The following is a 21,849-nucleotide window of genomic DNA, read 5'->3' on the forward strand; positions in this document are numbered from 1 at the left end:
AAATGAGCGAATTCACTTAATTGTGAATATATTCGAAAAGAATCCATAGATTTGAATCACCGATATCTTATTTTGTTCCTATTACACATGGCTTTGTGAAAAATTAATAAATTTGAAAAATTTCTGGCATTTTCGATTTTTCAAGATTTTATTTAAACAAAAAAATTTTCTATTTTCAAGTAAAAAATATATTTTTTTCTTCAATTTGTTATTATAACTCCGTAACTACTGGGCCGATAGAAAAGCAAAATATATATGAAAATTTGTACATAGCATGAAGATAATGTTTTCAAAACTCAATCAATCGAAAGAAGAACATTAACTACTCAATTTTATGTATATCAAACAAATAACAACAATTTTGTGAAAATGAGCGAATTCACTTAATTGTGAATTAATTCGAGAAGAAACCATCGATTTTTATGATCGATATCTCATTTTGTTCTTATTACATGTGGCATTGCGATAAATTAATAAATCTGAATAATTTCTGGCTTTTTCGATTTTTCATGATTTTTTTAAAACAAAAAATTTTCTATTTTCACGTAAAAAATATATTTTTTGGTTCAATTTGTTATTATAACTCCGAAATTAATGAGCCGATTAAAACGCAATATATAAACGGATTAAAGGTTATGTAAATCTCAACTTTTCTAAGTTTATCTTTATAACATGAGACTAACAGTTTTTGATTTATCATTAATTATGTGAAGAAACGTCTGAAAAAAATTTATAATTGTACTTAAAATTTTCCCATAGAATTTAAAATTTAGACTATATTTGTATTAGTGGAACCACAATACATCAAAATTGTGTAGGGGTTTAAAAAGTCTTTAATTTTTTTTCAATTTTGTAGCCTTGTGTAATTAATTTAAACACTTGTTATTAACGCTTCATAAGAATATCCGCTTGTTGTGATTTGTTTTGTTACTAAACGAATTTAAAAGTGCTACCAAGATTTTTATTATGGCGGCCCTTATTTTGCACTTTGAACAAAATCGGATTAAGTTTAGAGGTTGAACACTCTAATTCAAGTTTTAGCCCCAAGTTTGACCAAGCAGTGTTTTTCTGTTAACCAATCGATGAGAACTAGATTTCACAAATCTTTAAATTGAATTCAATTTTTCCAAACACAATAAATTTGAAATAAATTTGTAACTACTTTATAACAATAATAATTGTAGGGTGCCTTTAACAAAAGTATTAGTCACTGAAATTAAATGGAAATCCGCTTATGACATAAAATTGACCACTTTACTTCAAAAAAAAAAAAAAAACCCCAAACCAGATTTACTGACCCACCATATGCAACGAAATTTTGACAAAATAACAAAAAAAGAACTGCACAAATTATGTTTTAGAAAATCATTAAAATTACGCATAATTTTCCAATACAATTAAATGGAAAACTAAATGAATCCAGCAGCAAGCAACTAGCCAATGGAATTATTTTAAAATCAAACTGATTTTTCGAACAAAATTTTTAAACACAGAATTACAATACACGCTTAGTTAAGTGCCAAATTGAGGTTGTTGTGTGTTGTTCTGTTTTAACTCCACCTGAAAACTATAATTCATAAAAATTGATATGAAATTGTTGCAAATGATCATCGTTGTCATAGTGGTGGAAAATATTTGGGTTATTTTGCTGTTTAAACGAGGGGAAAAGATAGATGGGCGGTCAGGAGGGGCCTAATAAACAGACAGCTAAACGGATTAGCTGTCAGATTAATGTAGACGCACGACAACGAGGGTTGTGTGTTTTTCGAAAAATGTACTGGAAATTTCTTTAGATTGATAATTAAATGTATAATAGCTACAGGATGAAGCCGAGAGACCTCAAAGACGATTTTGCCTGAACGCTTCACAGTGGCGCCTGTAGAACAAGTGAGGTTGCAAAAACCAAAAATGCATGTGCCCTAAAAAATATTGAATAAACTAATTTTACATGAAACTCTCCAACGATTTGAAATATGCTACTGTTACTACAATCATATTTTTTTGGTTCAGATGACTTGACTGATTTTCAGTGTTCAAAAAAACAGACCATTTTTAGTTAATTTTGTCAGCTTTCAGATACAATATCTCGAAAATTAGGTAACGAATCGTCATACTTTTTGATAGATCTATTTATTAAGAAAATAATAAGAAAAAAATTATACTATTTGCTATATGTTTGTCCAGGTAAATCGATATTTACCAACTATCCATTTTTTCAATATTTCTGAAATTTGATGAAAATTAAAAAAAACACTATAAATTTCAATATTTGCCATTTTTTCTAAAACCCATTAATACATCCCCTTTTACGGACTATAAGCAATATTTTACAAAAAATTGAAAAATAAATTTAAAAATAAAATTAAGATTAAGAATTTCTGAAATATTTACAAAAAATTTAAAAAAAAATGTTTATAGAATAATTTTAAATTATAAAAGAAATTTAAAAAATCTAAAATTTTAAAAAATATTTTCTTTCTTATTTTATATTGAAAACAACAAATAAATTTGAATTTTTTTTATTGTTTTCAATATTAAATAAGAAAGAAAATGTTCGTTCGCAAACTAAAATTTTTTTTAAAATTTTTGATTTTTTAAATTTCTTTTTAAAGTTTTGATTTAAAATTATTCCAGAAAAGATTTTTTTTTTTTTATTTATACCCTACACCACCATAGTGGGGAGGGTATTATGCATTTGTGCAGATGTTTGTAACGCCCAAAAATATTAGTCTAACATCCACCTTAAAGTATACCGATCAACTTAGAATCAATTTCTGAGTCGATTAAACGATGTCCGTCCGTCTGGTTGGCTGGCTGGCTGACTGGCTTTCCATGCAAACCTTGTGCGCAGAGTACAGGTCGCAATTTTGAAGATATTGGTACATATTACTTTTTCGGCCATATTACTTTAGGACCAAGCCTATTGAAACTGGCTGAAATCGGTCCATTATTTCACCTAGCCCCCATACAAATGTCCTTCCGAAATTGGACTTTATCGGTCATAAATGTTTAATTTATAAATGTATCTCCATAAATTGCGCTCCAAATAAGTTCTATATATACAAAATTCATGTCACCAAATTTTGTTACGATCGGTCCATAATTAGTCATAGCTCCCATATAGACCCGCTTCCGAAAATCACTTTAACTTGCATAAACCGCTTAAAAATGTTGGTATACTCACAAAATTCAACATAGTAAACTTTCATATAGACATAAATCACACGACCTAATTTCATGGTAATCGATCCATAATTGGTCATAGCCCCCATATAAGGCCCACTTCCGAAAATCACAATAAGAAAATCTGAGATATAAGGATATAAAAACCAGGACAACATAGATTTTTGACCTATTTGTGACCTATATCTGGATTACTAAAGGTAGGATCACACATGACAAATATTTGTCGAAAAAGACGTAACCTCTAAATAAAATATATTTGAATTCTTTTATTTATTTCAAAAACTTATTTTACTTTGGATGATTCAAAACAAACAATTTAGTTTTATATTATTTGATGATGTTTGATCTTACAAAACACTTGTAAGAGTAAACACGTCAAACTAATTTGTGCTAAAAATAGTGGTTACGCTTTTTTGAGCAAATATTCGCCATGTGTCACCCTACCTTAAGTCATTAATATAGACAATATGGATAGATGATAGATATTTCAAAGACATTTGCAATGATGTATATAAGACCAGAGTAAGTATGACATACAATGGGTCAAAATCGGAAACAATATTTTTTAACCTGAATTTTTGTTTCACCAAAAGTTTTTTTCGCTAAATATTAAAAAAAAAAATTTAAATATAAAAAAAAATTTAAATTTTAAATTTTCAAAAATTGAAAAAAAAACTAAAAAAAACAATATGAAAAATTTTTTTTTCCAAAAAATTAAAAAACAACTAGGGAAAAAAGTAAATTTTGTTTACTTAAAAATATTAAAAAATTTTATTTTGAAATATAATTTGGTGAAGGGTATATCTCATTTTGTTCAATATTTATGATTTTTGCACGAAAAAACTAAAAGATAATCATTGTAGCACCGAATCATTACTTGCGATGAAAAATGGATCGATTACAATAACCCGAAGCGTAAGAGATCGTATGTGAAGCCCGGCCAACTAGCCGAATTCTCTGTATTTGGTGGGAGCAAAAGGGTTATATATATTATGAGCTGCTGAAGTCTGACCAGACTATCAAAGGGAAAATATACTGAACAGACATAAAACCGTATTATTTCATCATGACAACGCTCGGCCATATGTTGCAATACCTGTTAAAAAGTATTTAAAATTAAGTGGTTGAGATGTTTTGCCCCACCATCTTTATAGTACAGACAGTGCCCCGTTCGACTACTGTTTGTATCGATCGATGCAGAACGCCCTCTATGGGATACGCTTCACTTTGGGACAGAGTGCCCAATATTGGGTTGATTCTTGGCCTCAAGAGATGGGCAGTTCTTTTGGCTAGGAATCCATATGTTGCCAGAAAGATAGGAAAAGGGCACAGCTAACAATGGCCACTACTTTTATTAAATTTACAGTGTACAAATGTTTCAAAATAAAAGCTAAAAATTTTAAAAGATTCCGCATTTTTAAGTGAAGAGGTCCTCATGAAAAGGTCCTTATAAGTTTTGTACATTAACAAACTGAGTAAGTGTAATTTGTAGCACATCAAAATATTTGTCGCATTCTATTTGTATATTCTGTCCGTCTGTATGTCTGTCTGAAAGGAGCTAGATTTCTAAAATTGTATCTGTTGGTGACGAAAATGGGCAGTATCGATCCATGATTTCACCTAGCCATTATATGTTCCCCCGGAATACTGTTTGAGATGTCAGGAATATGTTGATTATGCGGCAATTCTGATAAAATTTTGCACTAATTCTAAGTACTCTGAAATTATATTGTAAAGTATGGCGAAAATCGGGCAACATTTGACCGTAGTATCCATTCAAGGTTGCCCTCAGAAAATGACTTGAACATTCATAATTAACTTGATTTCAACAGACAGACGGATGGACGGACATAGCTATATCGTCATAGAATTGCATAAGAACCCAGAATATACATACTTTTTGTGGGTATTGTGTTACAAACGGAATGACAAAATCTTTCTATTTTGCATTTGCTATCACCTCTTCAACTACTTACTCTCCTGCCCAACATTCTGAACTACATATGGATTTTCCTTCTCATAACACCCTCCTACATCATCTAGTTCATACAATAATTTCAACCAGCAATATTAATGCAAAAAAAAAGTAAAAGTGTTTTTTCTATGAGAGATTTTTTTTTAGAGAAACAGCTGTTTTCTTGCCAGCAACATAAAGCTTCTGATATTTCTAGTTTGTTGCTGTAGCAGCAACATCTGCGACAGCAACCGGCATTAGCCGACAAACATGAATTGTCGCTGTAGTGCTCGTACCCGTATCTAAATATGTTCGTTTGTATGTATGAAGTTGTAATTGTAGTAGCTGGATGTGGTTGCACATAGCGAATACTCTCGTACTTTATAGAAGTACTAGAGGCAGCGTTTTGGTGTTTTGTTTTTGTTCGAAAAAGATTTTTCTGAAAACTGCAAAACAAAACAAACAAAAAATTTTCGGCTATAAATACTATTGACAATTGAAACAAGTTATTCAAACCCAAGTCAGCTTGTGTAGAAAAAACAGTTTTATTACAAACTTAAGACAAAAGTTACTAAACAAATCCTTAAAAATGTTCAAGTTTGTAAGTAAAAAAAAAACAATATAAAGGATAATAAATAATAATAGTAAAACGTACCTAAAGGATATTTAATAAAATAAAAGTGCAAACTAAAACTTAAAATGAAAAGAACTGTGATTAAGAAAAATTTACTATATAATTTGGAAATTTTGAAAATATCCTTAAAGAATTTTATTTTTAAATATAAAAAAAGAATACAAAATTTATTAAATATATGAAAAAAGAATTTATTTTTCAAAAATCTGAAATATTGTAAAAAAAAGATATTAAAATTTAAAAAAGAAATCGATAACTTTATGAAAAGGAAATATTTTAATCAAATCACAGGATTTAAATATGTTTCATACATATTGTACTGTTTTTAAGGTTTAATTTTTGAATTTTACATACAAATCTTTTCCTTTAAAATATTAAGGATATTGATATGTACAGATCACATTTTGAAAACTACCAATTAAAATAACTTTCTAAATATTCAATTTCAATTCCAAAAGCTGTTCCTTTCTTAAATAATTTTATAATAAAGCTTCAAAAAATGTGCTTACATCAAGAGATTTCGTGAAATATGTAGCAATGAAGAAACGTTATTGATATCAGTAGCCGAGATGATAATAAATTTAAAAATTATTTCAATATTGTCCTAAAAAAATGTATGATTTACATTTCTAGGATAAAATCAAATGAATACATTACAATTTTTAAAAAAATTTCCACTGATATTTATTAAAAAAATTCAGTTATACTCAAACTATTTTGCAATTCGGACTAAATAAAAAAAAATGGACTTAACAAATTTGCATACCACAAAGTGGACTTAGCATGTTTGGTCACTAAGCTAACGAAATGAAAATAATTTTCCAATTTGGTAACTAAGTAAAACAAAGATATTTGAGAACAAACTTTTTTATTAAAGGACTTATTGCTTCAACATAATGTTGGCCTAGTGGAGAATGCATTTTCACCTTTTAGTCATTCTTTGACAGGTCACGGATTTAATACACAACATAACTGATCTATTTTAATTATTACAGTGCTGTACAAAAAAATTGCGCAAAATATAATTAAATATGACAATTTTAATAAGAAATCTGATTTAAATTCATTAGTTTCTCAGTATTTATTATCAAATTTCTGGTATTTTAAGAACCTGAATTAAAATTAGAAAGTAGTAGCAGTTGTGAAATAACTTCATAACAATTACAAACAAATTAATTGTATCAACAAAAGTTATTGTCATTATTAAATGAAATCGTTCAATCACAACCTTTGAGACAAGATACTACAGTTGTAGTACAACTTTAAAAAGATACAAAATGTCTGTAATTATTGTACAATTTCGAACATTAATAACAAAACTATAAATTCTATTTCCTTTTCGCTTCTTGGGAAGTCCTTTTATGACAGACAAATCATTTAATTACGGAAATTTATATCTAAACCAAGAAAACAACAAAAAAAAAGAACAGTTAATCAATTTGTTCAATTTTTATAAAGCACAAGAAAACATATAGCTTTTGTAGAAACAGAACTTTTAAAAAGCTTTAAGCTTAACAACAATTACATGTATTAAGCACTAGCTTCAAAATATATAGGCTTTACATTTAAAAGCTCTTTTTAAAAACAAAAGCACTCTAAGAGAAAAACCTTCGTTTTGATGTGAATTTGATAATTGCATCTAAGATTATTCCCTGCAAATAATATCACTAGATCATACACCCAAGTAAAATTTAGCCCATAAAGGACAGGACTAGCCCAAGGTCACCCAAATTGAAAAAAAACATGGTAGATTTAATATTACGATGCCCTAAGGTGGCTAGACCATAAAACCCAGCGGATTAGTCTTAAAGCTATTCTATGGACCACCTCAATGTATTAGTTTTGCAATCATGTAACACGAAAATAAGTCGTTTAACTATAAACTCATGCATTAAATTGGACCATATTGCAATTAGCCCATTTCATCTAAATGGATCACGTAGTCCAATATTTTGGGCAGGGTTTTCATTGGCCCTCATTATTATAACCAAAAACCTTTAACATTTTTGATTATAATGAAATTCTAATTTGTTTTAGCTATCGGTGTGTGTAAAACACTCTAACGACTGAAATAGAAAGTCGAAATAAATGATATTTACCTAAAATATTTATCATTGTTATAGGAATGTTGCTATTGAAAATTGACAAAATCGAAACAAAACTTATCAACCAAACTGAAGAACAAGCTCAACATTATTTTTACGTTTTTAACAATGTAACTGTGTACTTTTTTATTCCGGCCTTTTTCGGCCAATGCTCGCTTCAAACGAAACAGTTGCGTTCGGTACAGGGGGTTACTCTCTATTGCGATGCGAAATAAAAATGGTACAATTGGTACCCTTTATTGCGTTTTCGCATCGCACAAAAAATTAGTTTAAAATGTTTTTATTTACAAGTTTTGTCATTCTTCGCTATTGTTTATTTTGTGGTGCCAGTATTGCTTCTTTTTGCGAAAGCGTTTGCGTAGACGATACAGAGTACAAAATTGTATTCTTAACGCATTTACCTTTCGCATCGCAATAGAGAGTAACCCTCCAGGTTCCTGTGATGCTCTGCTCAGATTTCAGCAGATTATAATAGATAGGATCCTTTTTCGACCACCAAAAAAAGAGAAATAGCGTAGCGCCATGGATATTTGGCTTTGGTGTCGATTCAGATGGTTGGCGGGGCTTCACATACGATCTCTTACGCTACGGGTTATTGTAAGATATCCATTTTTCATCGCAAGTAATGATTCGGTGCAAAAATCATTCCTGCTTCTGACAAACGTTTTGAAATTGCTGCTTGAATATCTCACAATGATTTTGCAAGCTCTTGTTGAGTTCTACAATAATCTTCATGGAGTATGGCCTCCAATTCTAGGTCTTCAAACCTGTTTGTATGGTCTAGGCGATCTTTGTATTTTTTCAAATTAAAGAAGTAAAGCAAAACTTCTCGTAAAATGACGCTTTGTTTTTAAAAAATTCTAAATTTTCAAAGCAAGAAAAAGCTTTTTTGTTTACCCTATAATGTTTAATAACTAAGTGAGAATAAATGACAGATATGTCAAAATGACATGGCGTTCAAATGATACACAAACTATTGTAAATCCCGCATTTTTAAGTCATATATATAAAGTAGTTTAAAATTGCAGTTTAAAATGTCAAACAATATTCGCTAAAACCAAGACAAATTGTTATAAGATTTATAAAAAAATAAATCTATCCATTATTTCAATATAATTATTGAAAAAATTTGGGAAATAATCAATTAAATTGAGAGACATGCTTCCGCTTAAGCTTGAAAGCTTTAAAATTAAATATTAACTTTCATAAAAGATAGAGCAGGTTTTAAGAACAATTAAAAATAATTAAACAGCTAAAATCATTGCAACTAAAGCAAACAAAGAAAAACCTGCAACAGAAATTAAGTCTAGAAAACTGAAAAAACTAAAGCATTTAGTCATGATATATTGACGCATAAAACTAAACAAAATAAATGCAGAAACAAACAATAAAATGACTCAATAAATACATTCTCTTCAATTAAATTCAAAATTAGTTTTCAATAGTTTTTTTTTTTTTTAAAACACAATTTACACTTTCATTTCCAGGTGATTGTTACTTTGGCCCTCATTGCTAGCGCTGCCGCTGCTCCCGGTTACTTGGGCGGTTACGGTGGTGGTTATGGTGGTGGTTATCATGGTGGTCTTATTGGCGGTCATGCCATTGCTGCTGCTCCAGCCATCTCTTATGCAGCCCCCGCTGTTAAGTATGCCGCTGCACCCGCCATTTCGTATGCTGCCCCTGCCATTTCTTATGCTGCCCCTGCCATTAAATATGCTGCACCAGCTGTCTCTTATGCTGCTCCCGCCATCTCTTATGCTGCTCCTGCTGTTAAGATTGCTGCTGCTCCAGCCATTTCATACGGTCATGGTTTGGGCGGTTATGGTGGTCATGGCTTGGGTTTGGGTTACGGTCATGGCTGGTAAGCGGCCACACAAATACTGTAATAATGATTTAAACAACAACAATAACAGTATTTTGTATTGAGAACGGGTTTGGGAAAGAAAGGAAGTGTATGGTTTATTTAGTAGCAAGAGATTGTATACTTTTTTAAAGCAAAATCTTTGAAGTTTGAAATGTTTTATTATAATTTTTTTTTTAAATATTATTATTATTTTCTTGTTATAACTATTTTTTATTTGTTACTGTAAATTTCCTCGATTTTCTTTTGCGAATGTAAATAAAACAAAAAAAAAATAAATGAAAACTATTTTAAACAAATTGGTAAAATGAGGTGTTTGATTTTAGTATAAAGGACTGACTTATTTAATGATATTTGTAGAAAATACATCTTATTGAATCTTAATTTAAAGCAACAGTAATGTATTTAATAGTACATACTTAAATCCTTCTTTATAATATTCTTGATTCTAATGAATTTCTAAGTAGATGTAGCTACTTATATCTATCAGGCTGTGTAGAACACTCGCTTGACTAAAATAGAAAACCGAAATAAATGAAAAATAACTATAATACTTATTATTGTCTTAGACAGTTCGGTATTGAAAAACTGCAAAATCAGTTCAGTTGATAACAAATATGAAGTAAAATGTGGGACAACGTACTCAGAAGTTTCATAACTTTTTTTAAACACATAGTAAAAAGGTCATGAATAAACAAACATATCGAGCCCTTAGCGCCAAATTATCGTAAGCGACAAAACAAAAATTTTACAGGAGAAGGTTTTTTTTTGATTATTTTGAAATTTATACATAGAATTAATAATGTTATGATGCGATATAATATAATTTCGTTCAAGCTATTTGTCTATTTTTCAAAAATATTTATAACTTTTGACAATTAAAAATTCATGGAATACTTTATAGAAAAATATGACAAAAAAATTTTTTTTATTGAATTTTTGCATAGATACAAATTTTTCGAATTGAAATTAAATTTTTATTTATGAATAGTTTTTAATGAAATTTCACAGTTATTTAGATTTTTCTATTTAAAATGGAAAAATAAAAACGAATTTTGAAATTTATTATCAGAAATCCCGCAATTCCCAAAAAAGTGTTGAAAAATTCCAAAAATGGTAATTTTTAGTTTTTTGGCTATAATATCCATACCAGGGTCGGGGTTATCGGGACCCTTCACAAAACAATTAGAAACATATTGAGCCACCTATAATCGTTTACTATATTTTGATAGCGGATACGCGATTTGAGAATTTTTGGCCTAAAGTTTTATTATTATTTTTGAAAGGACCTGGTCCCCTCGGTAACAACAATTTTGAAATTGGTTTTCCTTTAAAATATTTTATAAAGACTAAGCTTTCAGAAAGTAAAAATTCCTTATACATCCTCTTACAAATTTTTTGCGATAACTTAAAAAGAAAAAAAGTTCTTTTTACCCAAAAAAATAGCGAAAATTTTTTTTTTAAAAAATTTTTAAATTCAAACTTTGGACTTTGGTCATTATTTTGGACTTTGGTCATTATTTTTAAACAATTCTTTTTCCATTTGACACATACATGCGTTGTTAGTCCAATAAAGGAAAACTGGAGAGAATCGGGAAATATGGATACGCTGTTATCAAAAAACTGGAGTAGTGTGGGTAAAAATGTAATTTTCAAATGCAAATATCTCCTAAGCTATAATAGATAATTGATAGCTACGACGAGGTTTTTTGTAGTGCTCGATGAGAAGATTGTACATGTATAATGTTTTTGAAATCGGAACTCCAACCAAGAAATAATATCGTTTTAAAAATGTAACATACCCGGTGTCCTACTTTGAGGGCCCTTGGTCGCGCACCTGGTGGGCCCATGAGGTCCACGTTCAAAACTTAAACTCAACAACACTTCTTCTTTGCGCACGTGAAATTTTATTCAAACCAATCTAACTATTTAGAAGTTACAGATTTATTTCCCTCTTTTTTTCTATACCACTGTGTGTCGCTTACGATAAAATTCGTTTACTGTAAAATATAAACATTGACTTACGATAAAATCTTACCCCCTATATTTTTGATGTTGTTAACAATTTTGATATTCTGAGAACGCAAAAACATCAGTCGTTCCATAAAATTTTAATTTCCGTAATAAAACAAACATTTTAAAAATGTCGCTTACGATAATTTGCCGCTAAGGGCTCGATATAAATAAATGAAAATTACTGCTGTTAAAAACTATGACTTACTTCAATCATATTATTGGGTATATGACTTCAAAATGCGGGATTTTTTCAATGTTTTAGCTTTTACTTGGAAACATTTGTACAATATAAATTTATTCAAAGTATTGGCCATTGTTACCTATGATTTTTTCCCATCATCGTAGCAACCTCATCTTTTGAGGCCACGAACTAATCAAGCGGATAAGACAAAACCTCCCAACCACTTCATTCTAAATAGTTTTTAACAGACATATTCTGGGCGTTTTTTTGGGAAATGCTCGCTTCAAACGAATCAGTTGCATTCGATACAGGTTCCATGTGATGGTCTGGCCATATTTCAGCTGCTCATAATAGGACTCTTTTGATGCCACCAAATACGGAGCATTACCTGGATATTTGGCTTTGGTGCACACAAAATTTTGTGAAAATTAGTGAATTAACATAATTGTGAATAAATTCGAAAAGAATCCATCGAATTTTATGATCGATATCTCATTTTGTTCCTATTACATGTAGTTTTGTGATAAAGCAATAAATCTGAACAATTTCTGTCGCTTTAGATTTTTCATGATTTTTTTAAAAATAATAATATTGCTATTTTCACATAAAAATTATAATTTTTGCTTCAATTTGTTATTATAACTCCGAAACTACTGAGTCGATCGAAACGCAATATATATGTGAAAATGTGTACATAACAAGGGGAAAATGTTTTCAAAATTCAATCAAACAATTGAAAGAAGAACATTAACTGCACAATTTTATGTATACCTAACAAAAAAACTAAAATTTTGTGAAAATGAGCAAATTCACATAATTGTAAATTAATTCGTAAAGAATCCATAGATTTTTATGATCGATATCTGTTGCTATTTTATATGGCTTTACTATAAAGTAATAAACCTGAAGAATTTCTGCTGTTTTCTATTTTTCATGATTTTTTTAAAACCAAAAAATTAGCTATTTTCACGTAAAAAATATATTTTTGGCTTCAATTTGTTATTATAACTCCGAAACTACTGAGCTGATTGAAACGCAATATAGAAACGGATTAAAGGTTATGTAAATCTCAACATTTCCAAATTTACTTTAATAACATCAGACTAAGCCTTTTGGAGTTATAATTAATTGTGCGGAGAAACGTCTAACAAAATTTATAATTTTACTTAAAAATTTTTTAAACAAAAATCTATCCTTAGAATTGAAAATTTTACCATTTTTGTACTTAGGTAGACATGATGCATCAAATCTATATAGTGGTTTGTCAAGCCTTTTTTTTTTGCTGTTGACCTGTGTTATTGACCGAATCTTTATAGTCAGCAAACCCCAAAACAGCGCGATCAGATCTCAATGTAATATCTGTGTGTTCAAAGAAGGAAACTTTCTTTATGATATCTGTAATAGTGCCCGAGATATCAAATTATTTCTGAAAAAAATACGTTTCTAAACCACTGTACGTAGGTAAAACATACTCTGTATGTTGAAATCAACTTTCCGAAGCTATAAAATAGCTTACAACATGATTGACAGATCAATATATCCGCTATAGACTAACTTAGGGCCATTATTACTACTTGACGTTATAGTTAAAGTTACCTTTAAGGGTATCTTTTTCTATTGCCTAAAGTTACCTTTAACTATAACGGCAAATTGTTGTAATGGCCCTTAGAAGGCTATTTATTTTTTCATTATTTTTTTTTCACAAAATATTTGTTCACCCCAATTTTTTTTCCCTATTTATTTTTTTAACAAAAAATTGTTCCCCCAATTTTTTTCAATAAAATTTTGTTTCACAAAAAATTGTTTTTAATATTATTCTTAAAGTATACTTTAGTGAAGGTTGTATCAGATTCGGCACTGTACTTTTACTTATTTAGATTAATAACTGTGAATTTCATAAATTTAAAATTTTTGTAATATATGGCGTATGATTAATATTAATTATGATGTAATTTAAGAATTTCTTCAATATCTTCAAAAGTACTAGAGAGATGTAGAATATGTAATTGACAGGTTTTTGTTAAAAGTTAATGTTAATTAAATATTAAATTTAAACCCAAATTTTATAAATATTTTGCAAAAAAATATACCCTGAATGAAATTTTTTTTTGAAAACTGTTTAACTTAAATTCATTAATTTTATATACACTGTTAATAAGCCTTAAATGTTTTGTAATACAGGCAATTTTAGTTTTCCTTATTACTCTTATAGTTTAAACGTTTTTAAGGAAATTGTAAAGTATTTCCATTGTTAATATCAATCATAATCCAGGTATTTCAAAAATATCAAATCCAGGAAAATTCTTAGTTTTTAATTTTTTTTTTTTTGGAATAATTACACAGTGCAAAAAACACACGATCATGGCAGTATACGTTCGACTCTAAACCCTACACTCAGTTTGTCCATATTGGTGACCAATTTTTTTTATGGGCCCCCAAAGATTTTGAAAATCATTGGGCCCTCAAAAAATGGTATCATCAATTTTTGGCAAAGAGCTAATTCAGACTTGGTGATACCGCTTAAGTTTATATGGCAATAATATAGCTAAGAGTCCGCCAAACAAATTTTGTTAACATTTTTTCCCAAGAAATAGCTTTTTCGTGCACTTTTTTTTGAAAAAAAATTTAGAACAAACATTTTTGTTTTTACTTTTTTTAGAAACAATATTACAGAAAAAACTATTTCTTAAACCGCTTCAATTCAAATATTTGTCACATATTGAACTGGTTTCAATTATTTCATAATTAAATCAAGTATTCATTTGATCAAAAACTAAATTTCTTGATATTTTCTATTAATTTTTGTAATTGAAAACAGATTTTTGTTATTTTTTGTGTTTCAATTACGAAAATTATCTATTCAATAACTTTTGTATTTGAAATTCAACCAATAACGAAAATTGTATATTCAATTGTCAAAATAATCAAATTCAAAACTCAAAATTCAATAGAAAATTTCAAGAAATTTAGTTTTTGAGCAAATGAATACTTGATTTAATTATGAAATAATTGAAACCAGTTCAATATGGGATAAATGCTTGAATTGAAATATAATTGTTTCTTTGTAGCTACGGTAAAGGTGAATAACTGAACATATCAATGCATTCTGAACGTGGCTAGTCACTCTAAATAGCACACAAAGATCACTTTGTACCTTAACAATTTTCGTTTTTACTATTTTTTGATGCTGGACAAACTGAGTATAGGATTTTACTACCCTTTGGTAGTAGAATCGAATCTATACTGTCATGATCGTGTGTTTTTCCAAAAGTCTTCATTTGTTGCATAGTGTTATATGTTGAAAATGGTATAATATGGCAAGATGTTCGCAGTATATTTTAAATATCTTGTTAAATTGCAGCAAGTTGTCAATAATAAAACTACCCTTTCAATTCTTTGGAGCACATTTTTTTGTGCTAATTGTGCTTTATTTGTGTAAATTCATATATAATTTATAAAATTATTAAGGTCATAAACATTTTGTTTAAAAAAAAACATGAAGAATGATGATTAAATAAGGTACATAATGATTGATTAAATATGATATACAATTATTTACAAGATGGTTAGTTAGTGTTATTAATAATTAATTAATTAATACGTACATACATTTAATAATGAGCTAATGAGTTTAGCTTAAATAATATGAATATGACTGTTTATTTGGCTGATAAATGTAAAAGTGTTTATACAATAAAACAAATTAATTAAAAAATGATTAACAAATACAAGAAAAGTGTTAAAGATGATATATATTTGTCTGGTTAAATGTAAGATTTTTTACGTCTTTCCAAAATATTTATTTTGTATTATTTTTTTATTTTTTTGTATGTTAAACAAGTATAAACACAACACTTTAAAGGTGGCTGCAAATTCACTGCTTACCAACCATGACCGCCATAACCATGACCACCATAGCCACCATGACCGCCATAGAGACCACCAATGGCAATGCCATGACCAATACCACCGCCATAACCACCACCATAACCGCCGCCAATATAGGCGGGTGCTTCAACTACAGGTGCGGCAATTACTGGGGCAGCTACTTTGGTGACAGTAATTGGTGCAGCACTAATGGTCTTGGTAATAACGGGTGTAATGGTCTTTGTAATAATGGGCTGGGACACTGCAACTTTAGTTACCACAGGTGCAGCCACTGCAACGGGAGCCGCAGCAATAGCAATAGCACCACCGCCATAACCACCACCATAACCATGACCGCCATAGCCGCCACCATAGCTGATGCCATGACCACCGCCGTAACCCAAACTTATGCCATGACCACCATATCCACCGCCATAGCCACCCAAGAAGCCAGCTAAGGAGGACTGGCTACTGCAGAGCACAGCAAGAACCAAAAGGTACTAAAGAAAATAGAAATAATTAAAAGATATTCAAATTGTAGAAGTTTTTAAAGACATTTATAGAAAATCTCAAAAAACAAAATAAAAGAAATTTATTGGATTTTTCACTTAAACAATTAAACAAACTGAAAATTCTTTGAGAAAAGATTTGGAAACATTGAAATGATTTTTTTTTTTCAAATTCTTCTAACTGTATTACAAACTTTTTTTGAGCAGTTGTTTTTATTAATTTTACTCCAATTAAATATTCAAAGAATTTGAATTTATATATTTGTTCATTTCCACTTTAAAACCTTATTAATTGTATTGAAAAACTGGATTTTTCCTGAATTTTAAATGTCTGTAATACCTGGCGTATGATTAATATTAATTACGAGGTAACGTTAATATTTCTGAACTATCGTTCAAACTATAAAATTGAACTAGAAGATAAAAATGTCAGGCTTTAGCTAACATTCACAGATAACATAATATTGAAAAACTGTTATAGTTATTTGAATGTAAATCAATTAATTTTGAAAACATTTTTGGTTTCCCCAAAGCTTTCAAAATAATTGCAGCTTTAATATAGGAAATGGAAGGTTTCAATATATTTTCAAATGAATGCTATATTTTCTATTATAATTCCCAAAGATCTAAAAGTTTTCTTTAACAAAATCTTTAGATTCAAGAATTTTAAAAAATATAAAATTTTTCAATTCAACAAAAAATTATTTCATACCCTGCAGGAAGTGACAATAGTGAAACTATACTGACTTACTATTGACACAGTCACCAGTACTAGTGACTTATTTTACCCCAGACAATACTATTTACTATAGACATTTAACATGTGTTTCATTGGAAGTTACTACTGACGATATTATTATTGATTAGGTACTTATTCACTAGTACATTTTAGTAATTCTAATCTACACTTTTGGTACTTTTCTGAAGTAGATGTAAATAATGAAACTGCATATTTTGTTAACATTTGACGTCATATTAAACAAATTAAAAAACGAAATGGTATGAATTCATAACAGATGGAAGAGTCGTCTTCGTTGACAATGTCGCTAAAAAGTCACCAAAATTAGTCGTCAAACTGGTGACTTGGAGACACTTGTCCCCAGGTTTCCTTCAGGGTTAATTTTACTTCAATAAAACATATACAATCTTTATTTATAATTTCGTTCATATCCGCTTTAAAACCTCAAAAATTAGGGTCGAAAATAAGAATTTTCTTGCATTTTATATTTCTGTATTACCTGACGTATGATTAATATTAATTACGAGGTAATTTTAGAATTTTTGCAATATCTTTTACACCACAATAGTAATTTCGAATATTTAAATGGCAGCATTTAGTTAACACTTAAGGCTACTATTGTATTTAGTTGCATATATTTGAATTTTTTTTGAAGGATTGAAAAAATCCAAATTTGTCACAAAACGTCTTATTCAAAATTTCAAGCCAAATGGACATTGTAAATTAAAAATGAAAAATTCCAAAGAATTTTTAAATAAATTCCATACTTTCTATTAATATTTTAAAGATATTTCTAATCCTTTTTTTTAAATTTTGTGATTTGAAAATTAAAAAAAATTAAAAATTTCAAAAAAAAGTTTTTATTTAAAATTTCAATTAGTTAGAAAGTTCTTTTAAATAGAAAATTTAAATTTAAGTTTGACAATTGATTGGTAAGTTATGTGTTGTATTACCAAGAATCCAAAACTTTTTTAAACACAATTTTTTGATTTCAGAAGTTTTAAAAATTATTTTTAACCAACAATAATAAGCCTTTTGAACATATTCGTTTATCAATTTTATTTAAATAAAAGATTTTAGGATTTAGGATTTTTATTTATATATTTGCTTCTTGCCACTCACTAATTAGTTTAAACAGTGTACGTTTTTTATGAATTTTATAATTCTGTAATACCAGACGTATGATTAATATTAATTATGGTGTAATTTTAGAATTTCTTCAATATCTTTTAAACTACAGGAGTAATCTGGAATATTTAAACAGCGAATTAAAGGCAACATTTTAGGCTATTGAAACATAAGTTGCATTATATTAAGCCAAACAATATTTTTAGAAATTTGAATATTTAAAACATTAATTTCTTTTTTTCAATAATTTTATATTTTTTCATACGTGTAAGCAGCTTTAAATGTTGGCTAAAGGCCGCCGATTTTTAGATAACTCTTAAATCTAAAAGTTTTTGAAGAAATTCTAAAAGAACCCTTCTATTAATATCAACCAGGTATCTTAAAAATCATCAAATTATTGAAAATTCTTAGTTTCTACCACTTTTTAAGTAAATTTTATTTGTAAATGGTATAAACTAGCAAAGAATAGCCTGAATTTCTCAAATAAACAGCACAAATCAGTAGATTGTCATTAGTACTGAACAATCCTTAACTTTTCTGTGATAAAAAATTTTAGTACTACTGAGACAACCTACTTACATTTGTATGAAAATCAGGAAGTTTTTTTTAGAGAACACAAATTAAATTACTGTTTTCAATTTTATTTAAAATAAATAACTATTTAAAACTGGTTTTGGATTTCGAATGGATTGATTTTCCAAAATCATTGGAATTTAAAAACATGTAACGATTCGGACAACTGACAAAATTATTTTGAAAATTTTAAACACTTTTTTCTTTTTGCAATTTCAGTGATTAGTCACAGGCAATACTTTTGACACTTTAGCAACCCATCATTTTAAATTTTGAAGTGTAAATTCCTACTTGAAGGAAATTTGATTGTTAGGATAACTTTATTTTTTCAGTAGAATAACAACTAGGAACCGATATTTTTAATGTACTCAACATAACACAAGTTAAACAATTTAATTTTTTTAAGGATCACTTTATTATTTGAATTTAATTTCACAACTTTTTTAATGTAAACTTTTTTTTTTGAAGACCAAACTCCTTTAAATTCTTTATTTTTGTCCACTAAACCGCCAGGACTTACCAATTTATACATGTTGTTGTTCGTTTGTTTTGAAATATAAATCCTATATATTTATTTAGAAAATACTGTGTATTTTATTTTTATAATCGAAAAACAACTTCTTGTAAAATCTCTTATGCTGTGCCTGCCACAATGTGATGTGATAAATCTAGTCAAACGTCATGCTGTTTTTATACTGGAAAAAGTAAAACAAAATTTTTCAAATTCACAATACAGAAATATCGGTTTTGTGGTGTAAAAATTTAAGTTTAAAATAATTAATGAACAAATGTAGAGAAACACATAGAAACAACAATAATTAAAGAAATCAGGTAAGACAAGCCAAACAAGGATTCCAAAAAAAAAAAACTGAAATAAATTATAAATTTGGATTTTGTTACAGTTGTTACATGTGTATTGCAAAAACAAAAATCGAAAATTGTTTCTAGTTAATAAAAACTATTAATATGAGCATTTAGAGACGTTTTAGCGGTAGCAAATGAAAGTGTAACAATAGTGTGGCCAAAACAGGCGTAAAAAAGTGAATAAAGATGTAAGAGAAAATAATGACGAATTAAGAGTACTCTACTATTACCAGTTTATTATCAGTTTTTATTTTTCTTAACAACCCAATGCAAAATCATTGGGAGCTACTCAATCAGCAATTTCAAAACGTTTTCAAGCAGCAGGATTCATCAAAAAGCAGGGAAATTGGGTAACATACGAATGAAGCTGAGGTACCTAGAAATACGATTTTTTATGTCTGAAATGCTATAAATAAAATCACTCTGGAACCGAATCATAAGTTGCGATACAAAATGGAACCAATGGACACTTGTCAAAATGTCAAAGGGAATTCCTCAATTCTTAAAAATTCAAGCGAAAATTCCAAAAAAAATTATTTTTTACAATTTTGCCCATAGGGTCCTTGTCCGGGGCTGGGAAATTACTTTAAGGATAAATAGGGAACACATCATATTCGAAAAATAGGACATGTTTTTTATACCAAAATTTTTAATAACAAAGAGCCCAAAAAACAGCAAAAGTCTACTATTTTTTTTAATTTTTAAATTGAAAATCGTTTATTTTTGGATCCATAATTGATATTGCTCTCAAATCGTCTTTATATTACTGGCGATTTAGTTTCCTATTTAACTAAAAAAAATTGAATCCATTCGGTCTAAGAGTACGACCTATATTTTATAAAACCAAGGTATGTCAAAATTTTAAAATTTAAATTTTGAAATGCCTATAGCTCGGAAATTATAAGAGATTTACTAATGTTAGTTCTTCAAGTTTCTCCAACCCACATACACCTGCCTGTTCCTATTTATTTGCAAACAAAATATCTACATTTGTACTGCATACTTTAGGGAGCTTTTTTATTACAGTTGACTGGACTCAAAAAAAAATTTCCGAGTTTTACCCGGAAAGCATGTTTTTCATGATCTAGTCGAATGCTTTCCAAAACTATAAAAATCTTTAAAATCGAACATGAAAGAAAAAATGGCAAGTGTTTAAAAATTTTACATGTCGAAGGTACCCTACTTTGATCTCCCATGTCGCCGCACCTGGAGCATTGGTAGGGTCCATTTCAATAACATAAACTTGAATACTCCTTGTTTATGAACGTGACAAATTTTATCCCGATCGGACCAGCCGTTTAGAAATGCCAGATTTATTAGCAAAAAATTTTGATTCTGCCCCACTGTGCATTGTGAACATTAACAATCTTATCGGTAGAGGAAAATATTTGAATAATAAGCTGACCTACAAACTGAGTATCATGGACCATCTAAAGAAGGTGACAATAGCAACTTACTTCTGCAAGAGTACCATTGGATGAAGGTGGGGACTGGCGTCAAAGATCGTTCATTGGGTCTTCTGCGTCACATTTTGAACAATATTTTGGATTCATTTTGAATAATAAGTTGAGCTACAAATTGAATATCATAAAACATCTAAAAGAATTTCTGAATAAGAAGCTGAGAGTAAAGCTACGTTTCCGCATACACCGAAAACGAAATTCCATACATTTGCACCGAAAAAAACGTTCGTTTTAGAACATTTTTTCGGTGCAAATGTATGGAATTTGGTTTTCGGTGCCGATTACGGTGTATGCGGAAACGTAGCTTAAAAGGGAATGCTAAAGAATACGGCCTCGATGTATGTTATCCCTGAAGCGCTAGATATACTCCTACTGCCTTCACGAATGTCTCAATACAAAGCAGCTACCTTGTTTTTTTTTGGCGAAATTGGCAAAGCTGGTAGCAAGATGTCTACAAGTTGCATGGGTATACTAGAGGAACCTAAATCTGCCGGATGTCTGTAATATTTGTTGACATTATGTAGCTTTTTAGCAATTCAGGAAGTTCAAACTGGCTCTATGAATTGAACCATCTTTGTCTATCGTTCCTGGGAATGAAAACAGCTCTTAACTGGAGCTCATATCTAAATGATATAGAAGTGCACTTTAATATAACGATTATTTAAATCCCGTAGCAAAGGGTGTTAAGAATATCAGGATGGATGGTTTGATTTCGGCTTAAGACTGAATAGATGGTGGATATAAGATGGATTAACATTGTATAATAGTC

General features: G+C 29.2%; 2 protein-coding genes across 2 annotated transcripts; one reads left to right on the top strand and one right to left on the bottom strand.

Annotated features, from left to right (window-relative positions):
• The first annotated feature begins 5,668 nt into the window (after positions 1–5,668).
• LOC135953122 (cuticle protein 16.5) lies at positions 5,669–10,039 on the top strand. Its single transcript, XM_065502811.1, has 2 exons — positions 5,669–5,741; positions 9,367–10,039. Exons 1-2 carry the CDS (start codon positions 5,730–5,732, stop codon positions 9,742–9,744), a joined length of 390 nt encoding a protein of 129 aa, XP_065358883.1. The 5' UTR covers positions 5,669–5,729; the 3' UTR covers positions 9,745–10,039.
• A 5,779-nt stretch (positions 10,040–15,818) lies between these two features.
• LOC135955309 (shematrin-like protein 2) lies at positions 15,819–19,285 on the bottom strand. The gene is made up of 2 exons (XM_065505662.1): positions 19,274–19,285; positions 15,819–16,304 (listed from the first exon to the last, which is right to left on the bottom strand). The coding sequence occupies exons 1-2, from the start codon at positions 19,283–19,285 to the stop codon at positions 15,819–15,821; spliced, it is 498 nt and encodes a 165-aa protein (XP_065361734.1).
• Positions 19,286–21,849: the final 2,564 nt, after the last annotated feature.

This window comes from Calliphora vicina, chromosome 3, assembly GCF_958450345.1.
Source record: "Calliphora vicina chromosome 3, idCalVici1.1, whole genome shotgun sequence".
Classification (NCBI taxonomy): Eukaryota; Metazoa; Arthropoda; class Insecta; order Diptera; family Calliphoridae; genus Calliphora; species Calliphora vicina.